The following is a 23,641-nucleotide window of genomic DNA, read 5'->3' as shown; positions in this document are numbered from 1 at the left end:
AACAGTTTTGTCCTAATGCATTCTGAACGGAGAGCGATCCGTCCAGGATGCATCAGGACATCTTCAGTTCAGTGCCTCTTATGGTATTTGTTGCGGTATTTTCTCCAGGCAACACTTGGCGGAATTTGCATTGAAATATATTAATGCCAGATCCAGTACTAAGTGTTCTGGAAAATTGGAACCCGGTTTCCCGGTCTGCGCATGCGCAAACCTTTAAAAATGTGCAAAAAATGAAATACCGGATCCGGTTTTCAAGATGATCCGGTATTTCAATGCATTTGTCAGACGGATCTGCATCCGTTTGCATACGGATTTCCGGCAACGGAACTGCCTGCTGGAATCCTCTAACGCAGGTGTGAAGGTACCCGAAGAGCTCCAGTTTTCACACTAACGCAGTTGATGCACTAAATGACTCTCCAACCGGACCTATCGTCCAAGTAGATTTCTCCCATATAGCACTACAGCTGCAAATGATTCTGAAGGCTTTACGTTTAGGATGAATCACATGATACGGTGCGCGCCATTTTACATAGGGCAGGGAAGACGAGGGATCACATGACAATGCTTTGCAGTCAGCCAATCAGGAGGCAGGAGATCAGCTGGTCTACCCGCAGAGACACCACTGGAGTGACCTGTCCGCCATGTCTCTGACGCACACAAGCCGGCCAGTAAGGGGTGCGGCCGACACTTCCAGGATCACATCTCGGATAACCCCTTGCCACGTGCTTCCCCAACCACGTGCTTCCCCACCGCTGTCATTGGGGGAGGGGAATTATTAGGAATAAAACAAAGACTAATGTGTTGGTTCATGCCGGAGCTGAATCGGACTGGACCTTTCTACAGGGGTTCGATGGAGAACTTGAAGAATCTTTGGGACATGTTGTTGCATCTAGTTTCAGAATAATTCTCTGCGTCTAGGGAGTGTGGCCTAATATGCAAGATGGAGGTATTGTGCCCCCTGCTGTTCCTTCCCAATAGGTCTCTGTTTGTCCATACAGCGGGGCCCTGACAGGACACTACAGCCGGCAGCACACACACGATACGACTGCAAACTAATCAAAGGTTCCAAAAATTCTGGTCAAATTCCAATATGAGTTTTTGCCAATTCGATTCAGGTGAATTTCCAAAAATTGCATCAGCCACTTTTAGATCAGGAGGATGGCATGGCTCCAAGGTGGCACTAGGTATACACACTGGCAGGCATTTGAGACGTTTTTGAGCCTACAGTGCAGCCTACAGCAGCAGCCATGAGGTTACCCATAGCCATATACCGTGCCGTCACTTTTAGGTTACTTATGCCAGCTTGGTGTCGGAGAGCTTGAAATGCCGTCCTAGGAGACCCCAGGGTGTCATCCACAACTATTTCACAACCTTTATCAATGGAAAATATATGTTTTTTTATTGCTTGTAAATGTAATAAAGTTTTTTTTTTCTCTTGCAGAGAATGTTACTATCTTCCCAGGCTCCACGATGCCATGTCCACTAGCTGTGCCCCTGCACCACCACCTCCCAACGTCCTCCGCCATGGGACTTTGTCCGTACCGATCTCCCCGAGCGCGATGCATCGGCCGTTCTTCTTCCGCTGTCCTCCCCTGCTCATCAGTTGACCTTACAGATACATTTTATGGCCTCTTCAAAGGACTTCAGCAAACCAAGAGGTGTCTCAGATGAGCTGCCACTGCCTGACCTGGAAGCAACACATGCTTCCTGCTGCTGAGGGGGTCTGGCCATGACAACAGTACATCTTTACTGTCCTCATGGTGGGGTGTACTATACTCGGGATATATCTTTACTGTCCTCATGTTGGGGTGTACTATACTCGGGGTATATCTTTACTGACCTCATGTTGGGGTGTACTATACTCGGGATTATCTTTACTGTCCCTCATGTTGGGGTGTACTATACTCGGGGGTACATCTTTACTGTCCTCATGGTGGGGTGTACTATACTCGGGATATATCTTTACTGTCCTCATGTTGGGGTGTACTATACTCGGGGTATATCTTTACTGACCTCATGTTGGGGTGTACTATACTCGGGATATATCTTTACTGTCCTCATGTTGGGGTGTACTATACTCGGGGTATATCTTTACTGACCTCATGTTGGGGTGTACTATACTCGGGGTATATCTTTACTGTCCTCATGTTGGGGTGTACTATACTCGTATATATCTTTACTGTCCCATGGTGGGGTGTACTATACTCGGGGTATATCTTTACTGTCCTCATGTTGGGGTGTACTATACTCGGGGTATATCTTTACTGTCCTCATGGTGGGGTGTACTATACTCGGGGTATATCTTTACTGTCCTCATGGTGGGGTGTACTATACTCGGGGTATATCTTTACTGTCCCATGGTGGGGTGTACTATACTCGGGGTATATCTTTACTGTCCCTCATGTTGGGGTGTACTATACTCGGGGTATATCTTTACTGTCCTCATGGTGGGGTGTACTTACTCGGGGTATATCTTTACTGTCCTCATGGTGGGGTGTACTATACTCGGGGTATATCTTTACTGTCCCATGGTGGGGTGTACTATACTCGGGGTATATCTTTACTGTCCTCATGTTGGGGTGTACTATACTCGGGGTATATCTTACTGTCCTCATGTTGGGGTGTACTATACTCGGGGTATATCTTTACTGTCCTCATGTTGGGGTGTACTATACTCGGGGTATATCTTTACTGTCCTCATGTTAGGGTGTACTATACTCGGGGTACATCTTTACTGTCCTCATGTTAGGGTGTACTATACTCGGGATACATCTTTACTGTCCTCATGTTGGGGTGTACTATACTCGGGGTATATCTTTACTGTCCTCATGTTGGGGTGTACTATACTCGGGATACATCTTTACTGTCCTCATGTTGGGGTGTACTATACTCGGGATACATTGTCCTCATGTTGGGGTGTACTATACTCGGGGTACATCTTTACTGTCCTCATATTGGGGTGTACTATACTCGGGGTATATCTTTACTGTCCTCATGTTGGGGTGTACTATACTCGGGGTACATCTTTACTGTCCTCGTGTTGGGGTGTACTATACTCGGGATACATCTTTACTGTCCTCATGTTGGGGTGTACTATACTCGGGATACATCTTTACTGTCCCCATGTTGGGGTGTACTATACTCGGGATACATCTTTACTGTCCCCATGTTGGGGTGTACTATACTCGGGATACATCTTTACTGTCCCCATGGTGGGGTGTACTATACTCGGGATAACCAGCAGCTGTTTGAGGAGTTGCGCAGAGTGACCCCCCTGACTCAGGACCCAACAGAGGTGACGGCCATTGGAGCGGTGGAGCCATCATTGTTCTCACCACCTCAGGCAGGTGAGGAGTCCACAGCAGGTGGAGTTCCCCTTCTACTCCATGCTGTGGGCTCATGTTCTGCCTCCGTTCTGCTCTTCAGGTCGGCTCAGCTCCTGTCTCGTTACCGTCCTCGTGCCGCCCGTCACCCCTAGTTGATCTGCACATTGTCTCACCCCTGGGGGTCCCAGCATTTCACATTAAACATTCCTCTGACGTCATCTCGTCTCCATAATGTTCCCTTCTGTCCAGAAGCGCGGTGTCCCCGATCCTGTGCTGATCTAGGGAGGTCTGGGTATAATGGCGGCCACGTTATGGACTTAGGCTGTCGAAACGCAGTGTTAGAGGGACTGCTGCTCAGTGTATGCATCTGGACAGCAGCTGGATCTCAGTAAAATGTTTTCAGGTAACCTCACCCTCCCACCCCACCCCCCGCTCCGCGGCAGCTTAATGGCAACTCATCGTAGCGGCTTTAGGGAAAGGATTAGTCAGATGCTGGATTAATGGCCAATGATTGCCTACACAGTGAGGGAGAGGTAAGAGGATGGGAACAAAGGAGGCAGAAGAGGAAACGAGGCAGGGGCGCAGCAAGGAGGGAACGAGGCAGGGGCGCAGCAAGGAGGGAACGAGGCAGGGGCGCAGCAAGGAGGGAACGAGGCAGGGGCGCAGCAAGGAGGGAAGAGAGGGATCGAGGCAGAGGCGCAGCAAGGAGGGAAGAGAGGGAACGAGGCAGGGGCGCAGCAGGGAGGGAACGAGGCAGGGGCGCAGCAGGGAGGGAACGAGGCAGGGGCGCAGCAAGGAGGGAACTAGGCAGGGGCGCAGCAAGGAGGGAACGAGGCAGGGGCGCAGCAAGGAGGGAAGAGAGGGATCGAGGCAGAGGCGCAGCAAGGAGGGAAGAGAGGGAACGAGGCAGGGGCGCAGCAGGGAGGGAACGAGGCAGGGGCGCAGCAGGGAGGGAACGAGGCAGGGGCGCAGCAAGGAGGGAACTAGGCAGGGGCGCAGCAAGGAGGGAACGAGGCAGGGGCGCAGCAAGGAGGGAAGAGAGGGATCGAGGCAGAGGCGCAGCAAGGAGGGAAGAGAGGGAACGAGGCAGGGGCGCAGCAGGGAGGGAACGAGGCAGGCGCGCAGCAAGGAGGGAACGAAGCAGGGGCGCAGCAAGGCAGGAACGAGGCAGGGGCGCAGCAAGGAGGGAAGAGAGGGAACGAGGCAGGGGCACAGCAAGGAGGGAAGAGAGGAACGAGGCAGGGGCGCAGCAAGGAGGGAAGAGCGGGAACGAGGCAGGGGCGCCTCAAGGAGGGAAGAGAGGGAACGAGGCAGGGGCGCAGCAAGGAGGGAAGAGAGGGAACGAGGCAGGGGCGCAGCAAGGAGGGAAGAGAGGGAACGAGGCAGGCGCGCAGCAAGGAGGGAACGAAGCAGGGGCGCAGCAAGGAGGGAACGAGGCAGGGGCGCAGCAAGGAGGGAAGAGAGGGAACGAGGCAGGCGAGCAGCAAGGAGGGAACGAAGCAGGGGCGCAGCAAGGAGGGAACGAGGCAGGGGCGCAGCAAGGAGGGAACGAGGCAGGGGCGCAGCAAGGAGGGAACGAGGCAGGGGCGCAGCAAGGAGGGAAGAGAGGGAACGAGGCAGGGGCAGCAAGGAGGGAAGTGAGGGAACGAGGCAGGGGCAGCAAGGAGGGAAGTGAGGGAACGAGGCAGGGGCAGCAAGGAGGGAATGAGGCAGGGGCAGGAAGTAGGGAGAGAGGGAATGAGGCAGGCGCAGGAAGTAGGGAGAGAGGGAATGAGGCAGGCGCAGGAAGTAGGGAGAGAGGGAATGAGGCAGGCGCAGGAAGTAGGGAGAGAGGGAATGAGGCAGGCGCAGGAAGTAGGGAGAGAGGGAATGAGGCAGGCGCAGGAAGTAGGGAGAGAGGGAATGAGGCAGGCGCAGGAAGTAGGGAGAGAGGGAATGAGGCAGGGGCAGTGCGGACAGAAGGGGGAATGAACATGTGCCGGAGCCTAAATGAGGTTGTGTATAATCCATCCTGTTGATAAATGTATGAGGAGGGGGAGTTCATTTTGGATAATATTGCACATTGCTGGCCGTCTACGAGTGACCTCATTCCCATCAGGGTGACCTCTTGTAATCTATTTAAATCAGACTGCAGCCAGCTGTGATCATGGCACCCTGGCACTCAGCACAGGAGATTAGGGGTAATCCACCACCCAAACAGCTGTTTACAGTAAAGATGAGCGGATCGAGTCTTACTGTCCAGAACAGAACTGACCCAGGGACTCCGTGTCCATCATTGTCCTCAATTACCCTAATACTAAGGAACGACACTTCCCCTGCTGTGGACGGCTAGGAGCTGAGGCGCTATACCCTGCCCCCTATAGAGTATAACACACAATTGTCGGACTGAGCAGCAGCATTAACACCTCCCAGGGTTCGGGGCTGCGGCCATCTCTTTATACATCCTTACTGGGGAAGTTAGATGGTGCAAACCATTCTATGTAGCATATACCGAACACCCATAACACAATCCAGTCCGTGATAGCACGCGTACCGAGATCCAGCCCGTGATAGCACGCGTACCGAGATCCAGCCCGTGATAACACCCGTACCGAGATCCAGCCCGTGATAGCACGCGTACCGAGATCCAGCCCATAACACCCATACCGAGATCCAGCCCGTGATAACACCCGTACCGAGATCCAGCCCGTGATAGCACGCGTACCGAGATCCAGCCCGTGATAGCACGCGTACCGAGATCCAGCCCGTGATAACACCCGTACCGAGATCCAGCCCGTGATAGCACGCGTACCGAGATCCAGCCCGTGATAACACCCGTACCGAGATCCAGTCCGTGATAGCACGCGTACCGAGATCCAGCCCGTGATAACACCCGTACCGAGATCCAGCCCGTGATAGCACGCGTACCGAGATCCAGCCCGTGATAGCACGCGTACCGAGATCCAGCCCGTGATAGCACGCGTACCGAGATCCAGCCCGTGATAGCACGCGTACCGAGATCCAGCCCGTGATAACACCCGTACCGAGATCCAGCCCGTGATAGCACGCGTACCGAGATCCAGCCCATAACACCCATACCGAGATCCAGCCCGTGATAACACCCGTACCGAGATCCAGCCCGTGATAGCACGCGTACCGAGATCCAGCCCGTGATAGCACGCGTACCGAGATCCAGCCCGTGATAACACCCGTACCGAGATCCAGCCCGTGATAGCACGCGTACCGAGATCCAGCCCGTGATAGCACCAGTACCGAGATCCAGCCCGTGATAACACCCGTACCGAGATCCAGCCCGTGATAACACCCGTACCGAGATCCAGCCCGTGATAACACCCGTACCGAGATCCAGCCCGTGATAACACCCGTACCGAGATCCAGCCTGTGATAACACCCTACCGAGATCCAGCCCGTGATAACACCCGTACCGAGATCCAGCCTGTGATAACACCCGTACCGAGATCCAGCCCGTTTAACACCCGTACCGAGATCCAGCCCGTTTTAACACCCGTACCGAGATCCAGCCTGTGATAACACCCTACCGAAATCCAGCCCGTGATAACACCCGTACCGAGATCCAGCCCGTGATAACACCCGTACCGAGATCCAGCCCGTGATAACACCCGTACCGAGATCCAGCCCGTGATAACACCCGTACCGAGATCCAGCCCGTGATAACACCCGTACCGAGATCCAGCCCGTGATAACACCCGTACCGAGATCCAGCTCGTGATAACACCCGTACCGAGATCCAGCCCGTGATAGCACCCGTACCGAGATCCAGCCCGTGATAGCACCCGTACCGAGATCCAGCCCGTGATAACACCCGTACCGAGATCCAGCCCGTGATAACACCCGTACCGAGATCCAGCCCGTGATAACACCCGTACCGAGATCCAGCCCGTGATAACACCCGTACCGAGATCCAGCCCGTGATAACACCCGTACCGAGATCCAGCCCGTGATAACACCCGTACCGAGATCCAGCCTGTGATAACACCCGTACCAAATATCTACAAGAGTACAGGGATAAGATGTCCTGTAGGGATCTTACACATGACAACTTCATAGAGGCCGCAGATGTCTCAGTGACCAGCGGGATATGTGGATAGACTGGTACAAGGGCCAGCAGTCCAGCTTCAGTATCTGTGTAGACCAGACTCAGGACAGCTGGCTGGGGGGGGGGGGGGGCACACCATTTACAGTGTTTTACACAACAATTGTGTCGGGTACATTGAACACGTCTCATTGGTGCTTGTGACAGAAGGAGAGTAATAGAGATATACAGTGAAGGGTGGAGCATAAACTACTACATATACATGGTGAACAGTCCGACCTGCACCGAAGGCTGCCGTGTGGTGGAAGGGATCATAAGGCATTATAAATCTCTGGGGATGTGAAGGGACAATGAGGGCCAGAAGACAAGTAACATGCACTATTACTACCTGCATCGTGACGACCGACAGCCTGCTCCAGAAAAGGATCAGCTGAATACATGGCTGTGTTGTTTGTTGGACAGCATGGCAGCTCAGTGGCAGCAATGTCACCTGTCATCTGACCAAGAACAACAAAGTTTGCATGTTCTCCCCATGTTTGTGCTAAAACCTTTCTGGTTAATCGGTCATTTAGATTGTCCTCACATTGTTCCTTGCCCCTTAAGGGGCTCCCAATCTCTGCCCGGTGTTGCGGAATAAGTTGGTGCTACAGAACTCAATGTAAGACGCACGTTTTAGGACTGATCTTGTCGGAGACCTTTCTTCTTCACACATAGGGATGTTCTAGTGACATGGCAGCCATGACTGGGCCAGCATCACTTACCTGTCATGAGGATTATTTTACAAGCGTGTAAACATTGGTAATGTGTAATATATTTATTTTTGTCACACCCAGAGGGCTCACAGAAACATGGTGCAGCACGAAGCTTCACTCAGCTGTCCATCAGAGGACTTCACCAGTCCCATGTCATTACACAAGGAGCATCAATGTTGGGCTTCAGCCCTGCCGCAAATATATGTCTACCTCAACCCAGCGCACACCCTACAGGTGGACACCACCAGCCTCTTGTAGTCCTACCTCCTGAAACAACCCCTGAGCAAATAAGGGTCCCCTGCTGGTTCACAATAAAGCTATGTTGTGCATAAGGCATGACCATCCCAGCTAACGATGACTGCTCCTGGAAACAATGGACTGTGTCGGAACCCCAGAGGCTGGGACGCGGCACACGAAGCACTGCCTTCTCATTCGTTCAGGGCCTGTGTGGACACTGCATTCAGCATCATTAATGTTGGCGTGCTCACAACTGGACAGCAGACAGGATATCATGTCGTGTTGGGTTCCTGCACACATCTCAAGATGTCATGGATTTTATGGATGAGGCCTTCACATGTTAGATGGGAGTTTTGGTTTCCCAGCATCCACATCAGGGCTGAAGGCTACTGATCCCTTTCGTGATGGAGCCGTCTGTCGAGATGTAATGGGTGACTGTGGAGTAACTGAGCCGCTGACAGAAGAACCAGACATGGAGACAGACCCTGAAGGCACCGGCTGAGCATTAGAGGAAGAGGACAGAGATGGTTTGGGGAGCAGCACAGATGGTGAGGACTTATTGCTCAGAGCTTCCGGTGAGTCTGATGCACGTGGAGATGCGGCACTGTCCTGCTGCTGAGACACTTTGTTGGGCAGTGAGGGCTGAGAAGCTGAAAGGAGACGGTTATCCTGTGACAATCTCCCAACAGGAAGTCCTTGTATGCTCCTGTGTTTGACCAGCTGCTGCGGGGAGCTGGCAGCTTGCTGCATGAGGAGAGAGAGATGAGAACCTGTAGCTCTGGAAAGACTATAGTGCAGAGTCCTACCAGAAAGCGGGCCCGCAACTGCATGAGCGCCTGTGAATCCTGTTGATTGCTGCAAAACAGAAGTTGATGCAGAAGTTCCACGAGACCGAGACAGTTGCACTTGAGAAGCCATAAGTGGCTTTGAAAGGACAGGAGGATCTGCTCTCTGAATTTGGCACAACCGAGATGGAGGCACTGTGACAACTTGCTTTGGGACACCACATGGAGAAGAAGGAGAAATACCAGCTGGTGTCTGCAAGTGAGACTGTGCACCAGAAGGAGAACTAACAGCGGAGGGTCGGGAGACCCCAATATTGGGTTGGGACCTTCTTGCCTGGCGGCTGGCATATGCAGTCTCCGGTAAAGAAGATGGGGGTAAGAAGACATGAGCCTGAAGGTTCTGCTGATGTGTGAGAGCAATGGCTACATTGGTGGTGGCTGCTGCAGTCTGAAGAGGGGCATGAACCAAGGGCTCCCAGATGAGAGTCTTATTATGGGCAGAGACCCTCATGGGCCCCAGAGATGGCAGGTCCTGGAAGTTATGGGCCATGTCTTGATCATGCTTCACAATCTGCTGAATTATCTCATTGTTCACTGAGCCTGAGCTGTTCTCTGCACGTTTACGTAGCAAGATGGAGTTCTTCTTACCTGAGGGGGAGAGGGACAGAAGGCAAGGAACGTGATGCTTGGGGTAGCTGGGGAAGACTTGGGAAAAACTGACAAGAGACAAGGTGCAAGGCAAAGCTGCCGAAGGACTCAAGATGGAGGGCATTGACAAGGGGGCATGAAGTGGCTGCATGATCTGGATCTAGGAGGCTACACGTGTGAGGGGTGGATGGGTGATACAAGATTCACATGCAGATTAATACATTTTCCCAGAAGGCCAATGTAAGAACTGACGAGGACTGATGAGGAGTGACCACACAGACTGATGAGGAATGAAGAGGACTGATGAGGAATGAAGATTGACCACACAGACTGATGAGGAATGAAGAGGACTGATGAGGAATGAAGAGGACTGATGAGGAATGAGGAGGACTGATGAGGAATGAGGACTGACCACACAGACTGATGAGGAATGAAGAGGACTGATGAGGAATGAAGAGGACTGATGAGGAATGAGGAGTGACCACACAGACTGATGAGGAATGAAGAGGACTGATGAGGAATGAGGACTGACCACACAGACTGATGAGGAATGAAGAGGACTGATGAGGAATGAAGAGGACTGATGAGGAATGAGGAGTGACCACACAGACTGATGAGGAATGAAGAGGACTGATGAGGAATGAGGACTGACCACACAGACTGATGAGGAATGAAGAGGACTGATGAGGAATGAAGAGGACTGATGAGGAATGAAGAGGAATGAGGAGTGACCACACAGACTGATGAGGAATGAAGAGGACTGATGAGGAATGAGGACTGACCACACAGACTGATGAGGAATGAAGAGGACTGATGAGGAATGAAGAGGACTGATGAGGAATGAGGAGTGACCACACAGACTGATGAGGAATGAAGAGGACTGATGAGGAATGAAGAGGACTGATGAGGAATGAGGAGTGACCACACAGACTGATGAGGAATGAAGAGGACTGATGAGGAATGAGGACTGACCACACAGACTGATGAGGAATGAAGAGGACTGATGAGGAATGAAGAGGACTGATGAGGAATGAAGAGGAATGAGGAGTGACCACACAGACTGATGAGGAATGAAGAGGACTGATGAGGAATGAGGACTGACCACACAGACTGATGAGGAATGAAGAGGACTGATGAGGAATGAAGAGGACTGATGAGGAATGAAGAGGAATGAGGAGTGACCACACAGACTGATGAGGAATGAAGAGGACTGATGAGGAATGAGGACTGACCACACAGACTGATGAGGAATGAAGAGGACTGATGAGGAATGAAGAGGACTGATGAGGAATGAGGAGTGACCACACAGACTGATGAGGAATGAAGAGGACTGATGAGGAATGAGGACTGACCACACAGACTGATGAGGAATGAAGAGGACTGATGAGGAATGAAGAGGACTGATGAGGAATGAGGAGTGACCACACAGACTGATGAGGAATGAAGAGGACTGATGAGGAATGAGGACTGACCACACAGACTGATGAGGAATGAAGAGGACTGATGAGGAATGAGGACTGACCACACAGACTGATGAGGAATTAGGATTGATGAGGACTGATGAGGGATGGAGACTGGTGAGGGACAGGGACTGGGGCTGGGGAGGGATGAGGAGGGACAAGGACGGGTTAGGGACGAGGACTGGTGTGGGACAAGGACTGATGAGGAGTGACCACACAGACTGATGAGGACTGGTGAGGGACGGGGACTGGTGAGGGATGAGGCATGAGGACAATGAGGACTGTTAAGGGATGAGGACTGTTAAGGGATGAGGACTGGGGAGGGATGAGGACTGGGGAGGGATGAGGGATGGGTGAGGGATGAGGGATGGGTGAGGGATGAGGGATGGGTGAGGGATAGGGACTGGTGAGGGATGAGGACGGGTAAGGAATGGGGACTGGGGGATGAGGACTGGTGAGGGACGGGGACTGGTGTGGGACGGGGACTGGTGTGGGACAAGGACGGGTGAGGAATGGGGACTGGTGAGGAATGAGGACTGGTGAGGAATGAGGACTGGTGAGGAATGAGGACTGGTGAGGAATGAGGACTGGTGAGGAATGGGGACTGATGAGGAATGAGGACTGGTGAGGAATGAGGACTGGTGAGGAATGAGGACTGGTGAGGAATGAGGACTGATGAGGAATGAGGACTGGTGAGGGATGAGGACAATGGCCAACGTCTATTCGGCCACTGACCACATAGTTTACATTTAGTACAGATCTACAAAAATGTGTACATTTAGGCAAAAACCAATGTACAGAAAATGAAAGTGATGAGCAGAATGGTGCCCAGTACTCACCGCCCGTCCTCTGCGTACTCACCTATCCTGTCCAGCCGGTCCATGGCCACAGTCTCAAAGGCTCGCCTCATCATTGGATATTCCTCCAGGACCTCATTGAAGTTGTCCACAGAAAGAGAGTAGAGGCGGCAGTAAGTGTCAGCTCGCACGCTGGCCGTCCGGCGTCCCCGCGTCAGCAGGCAGATCTCTATGAGGTAAAGCAGAGGGGACACGGTCTGTGCCGTCTATTCTACGTTACTTTAGATCTGGCAGCAGATGACTGACGGAGGAACCTCTGAGGCCGGGGAGTCAGGGCCTTCTGAGCGGAGACTCACCTCCAAAGTAAGATCCATCTGACAACTTGGTCTCCTTGCTGCCACGGGTCATGATGCTGACCACGCCGTGCTGGATAAAATACATCTTCTTCCCGACGGTTCCCTCCCGGATGATGTAGTCAGCGGGCTGGAAGACCTCGAAGCGAAGCTTGGTCAGCATGGCAGTCACAAAGTTGGGGTCAGCATTGGCGAACAGAGGCATATTGGCCACAAGGTTCCGGCAATTAAAATTTACAATCTCCTTAAATGACGAAGGAAAACATAAATTACTGGTGAAATGATGTGGTGGGGGTGCAGAGGATGGGGGCAGTAGTGACAGCACTTACTTCTCGGAGGGGTTCGCTCAGCTCTCCCAGAATGTTCTCCTCGTCAAACATTTTGCCCTGGTAGCGATGCTCGTAATACTCGTGAATTCTCTGGCGTGTGTCGGGCGGCAGCTTGTGGAAGGACATGTACTGCTCCACCTGCTTATACTGGGGGGACAGAAGACACAGATGACACCCGCTCACCTTCATACTCGCCCTCGTCTACACCAGACCTTCTGCTCACCTTCTCCTGGTACTGACGGCGAGACGAGTCCAGAGACTGGATGAGGGCTGTGGCGTGGCCGATGAACATGGCGTAGCATGTGGCCCCCACGATCATGCTGAGCATTGTCAGCCACACGTCTGTCATCCCCTCCGGCGCCTGCTGCCCGTACCCGATGCACAGCATGTGACTCATGGCCTTGAAGATGGCGTGCGAGTACTGCTTGCCCCAAGACTCGTTCTGGGGAAGAGGAGAAATGCTGGCGTCACTGCAGCCCCAAAAGTCACCCCCCCCCACCAGATGCATTGTGGGAGCCAAGTATGTCATGACCAAACATGCTAAGGACTGCAGCAGCCGAGCTACATGCTAATGCACCGCAACTGAGATCTGACAGGAGGAGTAATAGGGGGAGAGGCAAAAAGTGACAGGGGGAGGGGCAGGAGGAGTAATAGGAGGAGGGGCAAGAGGAGTAATAGGGGGAGGGGCAGGAGGAGTAATAGGGGGAGGTACAAAGAGGGACAGGAGAAGTAATAAGGGAGGGACACGAGGAGAAATGGGGGGGACAAAGATTAAAAGGAGGAGTAATAGGGGGAGGGGCAGGAGGAGTAATAGGGGGAGGTACAAAGAGGGACAGGAGAAGTAATAAGGGAGGGACACGAGGAGAAATGGGGGGACAAAGATTAAAAGGAGGAGTAATAGGGGGAGGGGCAGGAGGAGTAATAGGGGGAGGTACAAAGAGGGACAGGAGAAGTAATAAGGGAGGGACACGAGGAGAAATGGGGGGACAAAGATTAAAAGGAGGAGTAATAGGGGGAGGGGCAGGAGGAGTAATAGGGGGAGGTACAAAGAGGGACAGGAGAAGTAATAAGGGAGGGACACGAGGAGAAATGGGGGGACAAAGATTAAAAGGAGGAGTAATAGGGGTTGGGACAGGAGGAGTAATAGGGGGAGGGGCAGGAGGAGTAATAGGGGGAGGTACAAAGAGGGACAGGAGAAGTAATAAGGGAGGGACACGAGGAGAAATGGGGGGACAAAGATTAAAAGGAGGAGTAATAGGGGTTGGGACAGGAGGAGTAAAAGACAAGCATGCGCCTTTCATATGTTACATGTGTTAAAGGGGGGGGGGGAGACAATGGCAGGCGTTGACGGGGACCAGGAGCGATGGGGGAAGTGGGGAGCAAGGTAAGTATATTGTGCATGAGGGGCACGGCATATTGGGGTCATTTCCAGGCACATGTTCCAGCAGCTGGATGTATTGCAGGTGTGCGTGCAGTGGGCGTGCTCAGGCTCATGTTCCAGCAGCTGGGTGTATTCCAGGTGTGCGTGCAGTGGACGTGCTCAGGCTCATGTTCCAGCAGCTGGATGTATTGCAGGTGTGCGTGCAGTGGATGTGCTCAGGCTCATGTTCCAGCAGCTGGGTGTATTGCAGGTGTGCGTGCAGTGGGCGTGCTCAGGCACATGTTCCAGCAGCTGGGTGAATTGCAGGTGTGCGTGCAGTGGGCGTGCTCAGGCACATGTTCCAGCAGCTGGGTGTATTCCAGGTGTGCGTGCAGTGGGCGTGCTCAGGCTCATGTTCTAGCAGCTGGGTGTATTCCAGGTGTGCGTGCAGTGGGCGTGCTCAGGCACATGTTCCAGCAGCTGGGTGTATTGCAGGTGTGCGTGCAGTGGACGTGCTCAGGCTCATGTTCCAGCAGCTGGGTGTATTCCAGGTGTGCGTGCAGTGGGCGTGCTCAGGCTCATGTTCCAGCAGCTGGGTGTATTCCAGGTGTGCGTGCAGTGGACGTGCTCAGGCACATGTTCTAGCAGCTGGGTGTATTGCAGGTGTGCGTGCAGTGGGCGTGCTCAGGCTCATGTTCCAGCAGCTGGGTGTATTCCAGGTGTGCGTGCAGTGGGCGTGCTCAGGCTCATGTTCCAGCAGCTGGGTGTATTGCAGGTGTGCGTGCAGTGGACGTGCTCAGGCACATGTTCTAGCAGCTGGGTGTATTGCAGGTGTGCGTGCAGTGGGCGTGCTCAGGCTCATGTTCCAGCAGCTGGGTGTATTCCAGGTGTGCGTGCAGTGGACGTGCTCAGGCTCATGTTCCAGCAGCTGGGTGTATTGCAGGTGTGCGTGCAGTGGGCGTGCTCAGGCTCATGTTCCAGCAGCTGGGTGTATTGCAGGTGTGCGTGCAGTGGACGTGCTCAGGCTCATGTTCCAGCAGCTGGGTGTATTCCAGGTGTGCGTGCAGTGGACGTGCTCAGGCTCATGTTCCAGCAGCTGGGTGTATTGCAGGTGTGCGTGCAGTGGGCGTGCTCAGGCTCATGTTCCAGCAGCTGGGTGTATTGCAGGTGTGCGTGCAGTGGACGTGCTCAGGCTCATGTTCCAGCAGCTGGGTGTATTGCAGGTGTGCGTGCAGTGGACGTGCTCAGGCACATGTTCCAGCAGCTGGGTGTATTGCAGGTGTGCGTGCAGTGGACGTGCTCAGGCACATGTTCCAGCAGCTGGGTGTATTCCAGGTGTGCGTGCAGTGGACGTGCTCAGGCTCATGTTCCAGCAGCTGGGTGTATTGCAGGTGTGCGTGCAGTGGGCGTGCTCAGGCTCATGTTCCAGCAGCTGGGTGTATTGCAGGTGTGCGTGCAGTGGACGTGCTCAGGCTCATGTTCCAGCAGCTGGGTGTATTGCAGGTGTGCGTGCAGTGGGCGTGCTCAGACACATGTTCCAGCAGCTGGGTGTATTGCAGGTGTGCGTGCAGTGGGCGTGCTCAGGCTCATGTTCCAGCAGCTGGGTGTATTGCAGGTGTGCGTGCAGTGGGCGTGCTCAGACACATGTTCCAGCAGCTGGGTGTATTGCAGGTGTGCGTGCAGTGGACGTGCTCAGGCTCATGTTCCAGCAGCTGGGTGTATTGCAGGTGTGCGTGCAGTGGGCGTGCTCAGGCACATGTTCTAGCAGCTGGGTGTATTCCAGGTGTGCGTGCAGTGGACGTGCTCAGGCTCATGTTCCAGCAGCTGGGTGTATTGCAGGTGTGCGTGCAGTGGGCGTGCTCAGGCACATGTTCCAGCAGCTGGGTGTATTGCAGGTGTGCGTGCAGTGGGCGTGCTCAGGCTCATGTTCCAGCAGCTGGGTGTATTGCAGGTGTGCGTGCAGTGGGCGTGCTCAGGCACATGTTCTAGCAGCTGGGTGTATTCCAGGTGTGCGTGCAGTGGACGTGCTCAGGCTCATGTTCCAGCAGCTGGGTGTATTGCAGGTGTGCGTGCAGTGGGCGTGCTCAGGCACATGTTCCAGCAGCTGGGTGTATTCCAGATGTGTGTGCAGTGGGCGTGCTCAGGCACATGTTCCAGCAGCTGGGTGTATTCCAGGTGTGCGTGCAGTGGGCGTGCTCAGGCACATGTTCCAGCAGCTGGGTGTATTCCGGATACATGCAGTGAGTGTGCTCAGGCACATGTTCCAGCAGCTGGGTGTATTTCGGATACATGCAGTGAGTGTGCTCAGGCACATGTTCCAGCAGCTGGGTGTATTGCAGGTGTGCGTGCTCAGGCACATGTTCCAGCAGCTGGATGTATTGCAGGTGTGCGTGCAGTGGGCGTGCTCAGGCTCATGTTCCAGCAGCTGGGTGTATTGCAGGTGTGCGTGCAGTGGGCGTGCTCAGGCACATGTTCCAGCAGCTGGGTGTATTCCAGGTGTGCGTGCAGTGGACGTGCTCAGGCTCATGTTCCAGCAGCTGGGTGTATTGCAGGTGTGCGTGCTCAGGCACATGTTCCAGCAGCTGGGTGTATTGCAGGTGTGCGTGCAGTGGACGTGCTCAGGCACATGTTCCAGCAGCTGGGTGTATTGCAGGTGTGCGTGCAGTGGGCGTGCTCAGACACATGTTCCAGCAGCTGGGTGTATTCCAGGTGTGCGTGCAGTGGGCGTGCTCAGGCACATGTTCCAGCAGCTGGGTGTATTGCAGGTGTGCGTGCAGTGGGCGTGCTCAGGCACATGTTCCAGCAGCTGGGTGTATTGCAGGTGTGCGTGCTCAGGCACATGTTCCAGCAGCTGGGTGTATTGCAGGTGTGCGTGCAGTGGACGTGCTCAGGCTCATGTTCCAGCAGCTGGGTGTATTGCAGGTGTGCGTGCAGTGGACGTGCTCAGGCTCATGTTCCAGCAGCTGGGTGTATTGCAGGTGTGCGTGCTCAGGCACATGTTCCAGCAGCTGGGTGTATTGCAGGTGTGCGTGCAGTGGGCGTGCTCAGGCACATGTTCCAGCAGCTGGGTGTATTGCAGGTGTGCGTGCTCAGGCACATGTTCCAGCAGCTGGGTGTATTGCAGGTGTGCGTGCAGTGGACGTGCTCAGGCTCATGTTCCAGCAGCTGGGTGTATTGCAGGTGTGCGTGCAGTGGACGTGCTCAGGCTCATGTTCCAGCAGCTGGGTGTATTGCAGGTGTGCGTGCTCAGGCACATGTTCCAGCAGCTGGGTGTATTGCAGGTGTGCGTGCAGTGGGCGTGCTCAGGCACATGTTCCAGCAGCTGGGTGTATTGCAGGTGTGCGTGCTCAGGCACATGTTCCAGCAGCTGGGTGTATTGCAGGTGTGCGTGCAGTGGACGTGCTCAGGCTCATGTTCCAGCAGCTGGGTGTATTGCAGGTGTGCGTGCAGTGGGCGTGCTCAGGCTCATGTTCCAGCAGCTGGGTGTATTGCAGGTGTGCGTGCAGTGGACGTGCTCAGGCTCATGTTCCAGCAGCTGGGTATATTGCAGGTGTGCGTGCAGTGGGCGTGCTCAGGCTCATGTTCCAGCAGCTGGGTGTATTGCAGGTGTGCGTGCAGTGGGCGTGCTCAGGCACATGTTCCAGCAGCTGGGTGTATTGCAGGTGTGCGTGCAGTGGACGTGCTCAGGCTCATGTTCCAGCAGCTGGGTGTATTGCAGGTGTGCGTGCAGTGGGCGTGCTCAGGCTCATGTTCCAGCAGCTGGGTGTATTGCAGGTGTGCGTGCAGTGGACGTGCTCAGGCTCATGTTCCAGCAGCTGGGTATATTGCAGGTGTGCGTGCAGTGGGCGTGCTCAGGCTCATGTTCCAGCAGCTGGGTGTATTGCAGGTGTGCGTGCAGTGGGCGTGCTCAGGCACATGTTCCAGCAGCTGGGTGTATTGCAGGTGTGCGTGCAGTGGACGTGCTCAGGCTCATGTTCCAGCAGCTGGGTGTATTGCAGGTGTGCGTGCAGTGGGCGTGCTCAGGCTCATGTTCCAGCAGCTGGGTGTATTCCAGGTGTGCGTGCAGTGGACGTGCTCAGGCTCATGTTCCAGCAGCTGGGTGTATTCCAGGTGTGCGTGCAGTGGACGTGCTCAGGCACATGTTCCAGCAGCTGGGTGTATTCCGGATACATGGCAGTGGGCGTGCTTAGGCACATGTTCCAGCAGCTGGGTGTATTCCGGATACATGCAGTGGACGTGCTCAGGCACATGTTCCAGCAGCTGGGTGTATTCCGGATACATGCAGTGGGCGTGCTCAGGCACATGTTCCAGCAGCTGGGTGTATTCCGGATACATGCAGTGAGTGTGCTCAGGCACATGTTCCAGCAGCTGGGTGTATTCCGGATACATGCAGTGGACGTGCTCAGGCACATGTTCCAGCAGCTGGGTGTATTCCGGATACATGCAGTGGGCGTGCTCAGGCACATGTTCCAGCAGCTGGGTGTATTCCGGATACATGCAGTGAGTGTGCTCAGGCACATGTTCCAGCAGCTGGGTGTATTCCGGATACATGCAGTGGACGTGCTCAGGCACATGTTCCAGCAGCTGGGTGTATTCCGGATACATGCAGTGGGCGTGCTCAGGCACATGTTCCAGCAGCTGGGTGTATTCCGGATACATGCAGTGAGCGTGCTCAGGCACATGTTCCAGAAGCTGGGTGTATTTCGGATACATGCAGTGAGTGTGCTCAGGCACATGTTCCAGCAGCTGGGTGTATTCCGGATACATGGCAGTGGGCGTGCTTAGGCACATGTTCCAGCAGCTGGGTGTATTCCGGATACATGCAGTGGGCGTGCTCAGGCACATGTTCCAGCAGCTGGGTGTATTCCGGATACATGCAGTGGGCGTGCTCAGGCACATGTTCCAGCAGCTGGGTGTATTCCGGATACATGCAGTGGGCGTGCTCAGGCACATGTTCCAGCAGCTGGGTGTATTCCGGATACATGCAGTGAGTGTGCTCAGGCACATGTTCCAGCAGCTGGGTGTATTTCGGATACATGCAGTGAGTGTGCTCAGGCACATGTTCCAGCAGCTGGGTGTATTTCGGATACATGCAGTGAGCGTGCTCAGGCACATGTTCCAGCAGCTGGGTGTATTTCGGATACATGCAGTGAGTGTGCTCAGGCACATGTTCCAGCAGCTGGGTGTATTTCGGATACATGCAGTGAGTGTGCTCAGGCACATGTTCCAGCAGCTGGGTGTATTTCGGATACATGCAGTGAGTGTGCTCAGGCACATGTTCCAGCAGCTGGGTGTATTCCGGATACATGCAGTGTACGTGCTCAGGCACATGTTCCAGCAGCTGGGTGTATTCCGGATACATGCAGTGGGCGTGCTCAGGCACATGTTCCAGCAGCTGGGTGTATTCCGGATACATGCAGTGAGTGTGCTCAGGCACATGTTCCAGCAGCTGGGTGTATTTCGGATACATGCAGTGAGTGTGCTCAGGCACATGTTCCAGCAGCTGGGTGTATTTCGGATACATGCAGTGAGTGTGCTCAGGCACATGTTCCAGCAGCTGGGTGTATTCCGGATACATGCAGTGGACGTGCTCAGGCACATGTTCCAGCAGCTGGGTGTATTCCGGATACATGCAGTGGGCGTGCTCAGGCACATGTTCCAGCAGCTGGGTGTATTCCGGATACATGCAGTGAGTGTGCTCAGGCACATGTTCCAGCAGCTGGGTGTATTTCGGATACATGCAGTGAGTGTGCTCAGGCACATGTTCCAGCAGCTGGGTGTATTCCGGATACATGCAGTGGACGTGCTCAGGCACATGTTCCAGCAGCTGGGTGTATTCCGGATACATGCAGTGGACGTGCTCAGGCACATGTTCCAGCAGCTGGGTGTATTCCGGATACATGCAGTGGGCGTGCTCAGGCACATGTTCCAGCAGCTGGGTGTATTCCGGATACATGCAGTGGACGTGCTCAGGCACATGTTCCAGCAGCTGGGTGTATTGCAGGTGTGCGTGCAGTGGGCGTGCTCAGGCACATGTTCCAGCAGCTGGGTGTATTCCGGATACATGCAGTGAGTGTGCTCAGGCACATGTTCCAGCAGCTGGGTGTATTTCGGATACATGCAGTGGGCGTGCTCAGGCACATGTTCCAGCAGCTGGGTGTATTTCGGATACATGCAGTGAGTGTGCTCAGGCACATGTTCCAGCAGCTGGGTGTATTCCGGATACATGCAGTGGACGTGCTCAGGCACATGTTCCAGCAGCTGGGTGTATTGCAGGTGTGCGTGCAGTGGGCGTGCTTAGGCACATGTTCCAGCAGCTGGGTGTATTTCGGATACATGCAGTGAGTGTGCTCAGGCACATGTTCCAGCAGCTGGGTGTATTTCGGATACATGCAGTGAGTGTGCTCAGGCACATGTTCCAGCAGCTGGGTGTATTCCGGATACATGCAGTGGACGTGCTCAGGCACATGTTCCAGCAGCTGGGTGTATTCCGGATACATGCAGTGGGCGTGCTCAGGCACATGTTCCAGCAGCTGGGTGTATTCCGGATACATGCAGTGAGTGTGCTCAGGCACATGTTCCAGCAGCTGGGTGTATTTCGGATACATGCAGTGAGTGTGCTCAGGCACATGTTCCAGCAGCTGGGTGTATTCCGGATACATGCAGTGGACGTGCTCAGGCACATGTTCCAGCAGCTGGGTGTATTCCGGATACATGCAGTGGACGTGCTCAGGCACATGTTCCAGCAGCTGGGTGTATTCCGGATACATGCAGTGGGCGTGCTCAGGCACATGTTCCAGCAGCTGGGTGTATTGCAGGTGTGCGTGCAGTGGGCGTGCTCAGGCACATGTTCCAGCAGCTGGGTGTATTCCGGATACATGCAGTGAGTGTGCTCAGGCACATGTTCCAGCAGCTGGGTGTATTTCGGATACATGCAGTGGGCGTGCTCAGGCACATGTTCCAGCAGCTGGGTGTATTTCGGATACATGCAGTGAGTGTGCTCAGGCACATGTTCCAGCAGCTGGGTGTATTCCGGATACATGCAGTGGACGTGCTCAGGCACATGTTCCAGCAGCTGGGTGTATTGCAGGTGTGCGTGCAGTGGGCGTGCTCAGGCACATGTTCCAGCAGCTGGGTGTATTCCGGATACATGCAGTGAGTGTGCTCAGGCACATGTTCCAGCAGCTGGGTGTATTTCGGATACATGCAGTGGGCGTGCTCAGGCAGATAAGAGATACCTACATGACATGTAATAGAAAAAACCTCTGGCCAGCTGAAAAAGGCATCCATTAATTGTCTACATGTAAATGGCGTGTGCAGCACACGGGTCTCGTGTCATTACTGCCCACAGCTACAGCCAGCATAGGCAGGGAATAACAGGAGGAGAGGGTTCAGGAGCGGCCACACACGTGTAGAGCAGAGGCGTGCGTGCTACCGGGTGCTTGTCACTAACGAGCCTCAGCTGGAGTGTAATAATCAGGAGATAACGTCCTCTCTGGAGAGCACAGCTCCACACCTGCCCTGGACGGGACCTGAGCACTGGTGTGAACTGGGACCTAGCGCCCCTCCACGAAGGCTGCAGAAATACTGGGATCTTCTAATCATAGGGGTCAGTGCTATACTGGAGGAAAGTGTCCCCAACACACCCGGAAAGAGGGGATTATACAGGAATAGGAGAAGGAAACACCCGGAAAGAGGGGATTAAACAGGAATAGGAGAAGGAAACACCCAGATAGAGGGGATTATACAGGAATAGGAGGAGGAAACACCCGGATGGAGGGGATTAGACAGGAATAGGAGGAGGAAACACCCGGATAGAGAGGATTATACAGGAATAGGAGAAGGAAACACCCGGATAGAGAGGATTATACAGGAATAGGGGGAGGAAACACCCGGATAGAGAGGATTATACAGGAATAGGAGAAGGAAACACCCGGATAGAGGGGATTATACAGGAATAGGAGAAGGAAACACCCGGATAGAGGGGATTATACAGGAATAGGAGAAGGAAACACCCGGATAGAGGGGATTATACAGGAATAGGAGAAGGAAACACCCGGATAGAGAGGATTATACAGGAATAGGAGAAGGAAACACCCGGATAGAGGGGATTATACAGGAATAGGAGAAGGAAACACCCGGATAGAGGGGATTATACAGGAATAGGAGAAGGAAACACCCGGATAGAGGGGATTATACAGGAATAGGAGAAGGAAACACCCGGATAGAGGGGATTATACAGGAATAGGAGAAGGAAACACCCGGATAGAGGGGATTATACAGGAATAGGAGAAGGAAACACCCGGATAGAGAGGATTATACAGGAATAGGGGGAGGAAACACCCGGATAGAGAGGATTATACAGGAATAGGGGGAGGAAACACCCAGATAGAGGGGATTATACAGGAATAGGAGAAGGAAACACCCGGATAGAGGGGATTATACAGGAATAGGAGGAGGACGCCCCGACACACCCAGATGGAGGAATAAGAGGAGGATTATACAGGAATAGGAGAAGGAAACACCCGGATAGAGAGGATTATACAGGAATAGGAGAAGGAAACACCCGGATAGAGGGGATTATACAGGAATAGGAGAAGGAAACACCCGGATAGAGGGGATTATACAGGAATAGGAGAAGGAAACACCCGGATAGAGGGGATTATACAGGAATAGGAGGAGGACGCCCCGACACACCCAGATGGAGGAATAAGAGGAGGATTATACAGGAATAAGAGGAGGACACCCCGGCACACCCGGAAAGAGGGGATTATACAGGAATAGGAGGAGGAAACATCTGGATAGAGAGGATTATACAGGAATAAGAGGAGAACGCCCCGACACACCCGGATGGAGGGGATTATACAGGAATAGGAGAAGGAAACACCCGGATAGAGGGGATTATACAGAAATAAGAGGAGGACGCCCCGACACACCCAGATGAAGGGGATTATAAAGGAATAAGAGGAGAACGCCCCGACACACCCAGATGGAGGAATAAGAGGAGGATTATACAGGAATAAGAGGAGGAAACACCCGGATAGAGAAGATTATACAGAAATAAGAGGACGCCCCGACACACCCGGATGGAGGGGATTATACAGGAATAAGAGGAGGACGCCTCGACGCACCCAAATGGAGGGGATTATAGAGGAATAAGAGGAGGACGCCTCGACGCACCCAAATGGAGGGGATTATAGAGGAATAAGAGGAGGATGCTTCGACACACCCAAAAGGAGGGGATTATACAGGAATAAGAGGAGGACGCCCCGGCACACCCGGAAAGAGGGGATTATACAGGAATAGGAGGAGGATGCCCCGACACACCCGGATAGAGAGGATTTTATTACAAGACCCGGAGGCTCCTATTGCTATTCTCCTTCTTTACTCTGACCAAGAGCAGCAAAGAAATACTGAACACGTGATCAGCCCCTCCCCATAGTCCTAGTATAACAGGCCGCTCCGCCTGCATAGCCTCCTCTTTCTTTGCTGCTGACCGCAGAGATAAGTACTTGGTGATAACTCCTGGATGCTATTGCT

General features: G+C 53.8%; 1 protein-coding gene across 1 annotated transcript in view; it reads right to left on the bottom strand.

Moving 5' to 3' along the window:
• Positions 1-8,216: 8,216 nt before the first annotated feature.
• The window catches only part of LOC122922443 (potassium/sodium hyperpolarization-activated cyclic nucleotide-gated channel 3-like), a 60,946-nt gene continuing 45,521 nt past the window's right edge, over positions 8,217-23,641 (bottom strand). The window contains exons 4-8 of the mRNA XM_044273064.1: positions 12,965-13,183; positions 12,742-12,888; positions 12,416-12,656; positions 12,124-12,288; positions 8,217-9,802 (exon numbers count right to left, since the gene is read on the bottom strand). Of these exons, the coding sequence (XP_044128999.1) occupies positions 8,703-9,802; positions 12,124-12,288; positions 12,416-12,656; positions 12,742-12,888; positions 12,965-13,183 (1,872 nt within the window). The 3' untranslated portion in view covers positions 8,217-8,702. The remainder of the gene's footprint in view (positions 9,803-12,123; positions 12,289-12,415; positions 12,657-12,741; positions 12,889-12,964; positions 13,184-23,641) is intronic.

Source organism: Bufo gargarizans, unplaced genomic scaffold (assembly GCF_014858855.1).
Source record: "Bufo gargarizans isolate SCDJY-AF-19 unplaced genomic scaffold, ASM1485885v1 fragScaff_scaffold_362_pilon, whole genome shotgun sequence".
In the NCBI taxonomy this organism is placed as follows: Eukaryota; Metazoa; Chordata; class Amphibia; order Anura; family Bufonidae; genus Bufo; species Bufo gargarizans.
The sequence above is the reverse complement of the archived record's forward strand: the minus strand, read 5'-3'. Positions and strand labels throughout refer to the sequence as shown.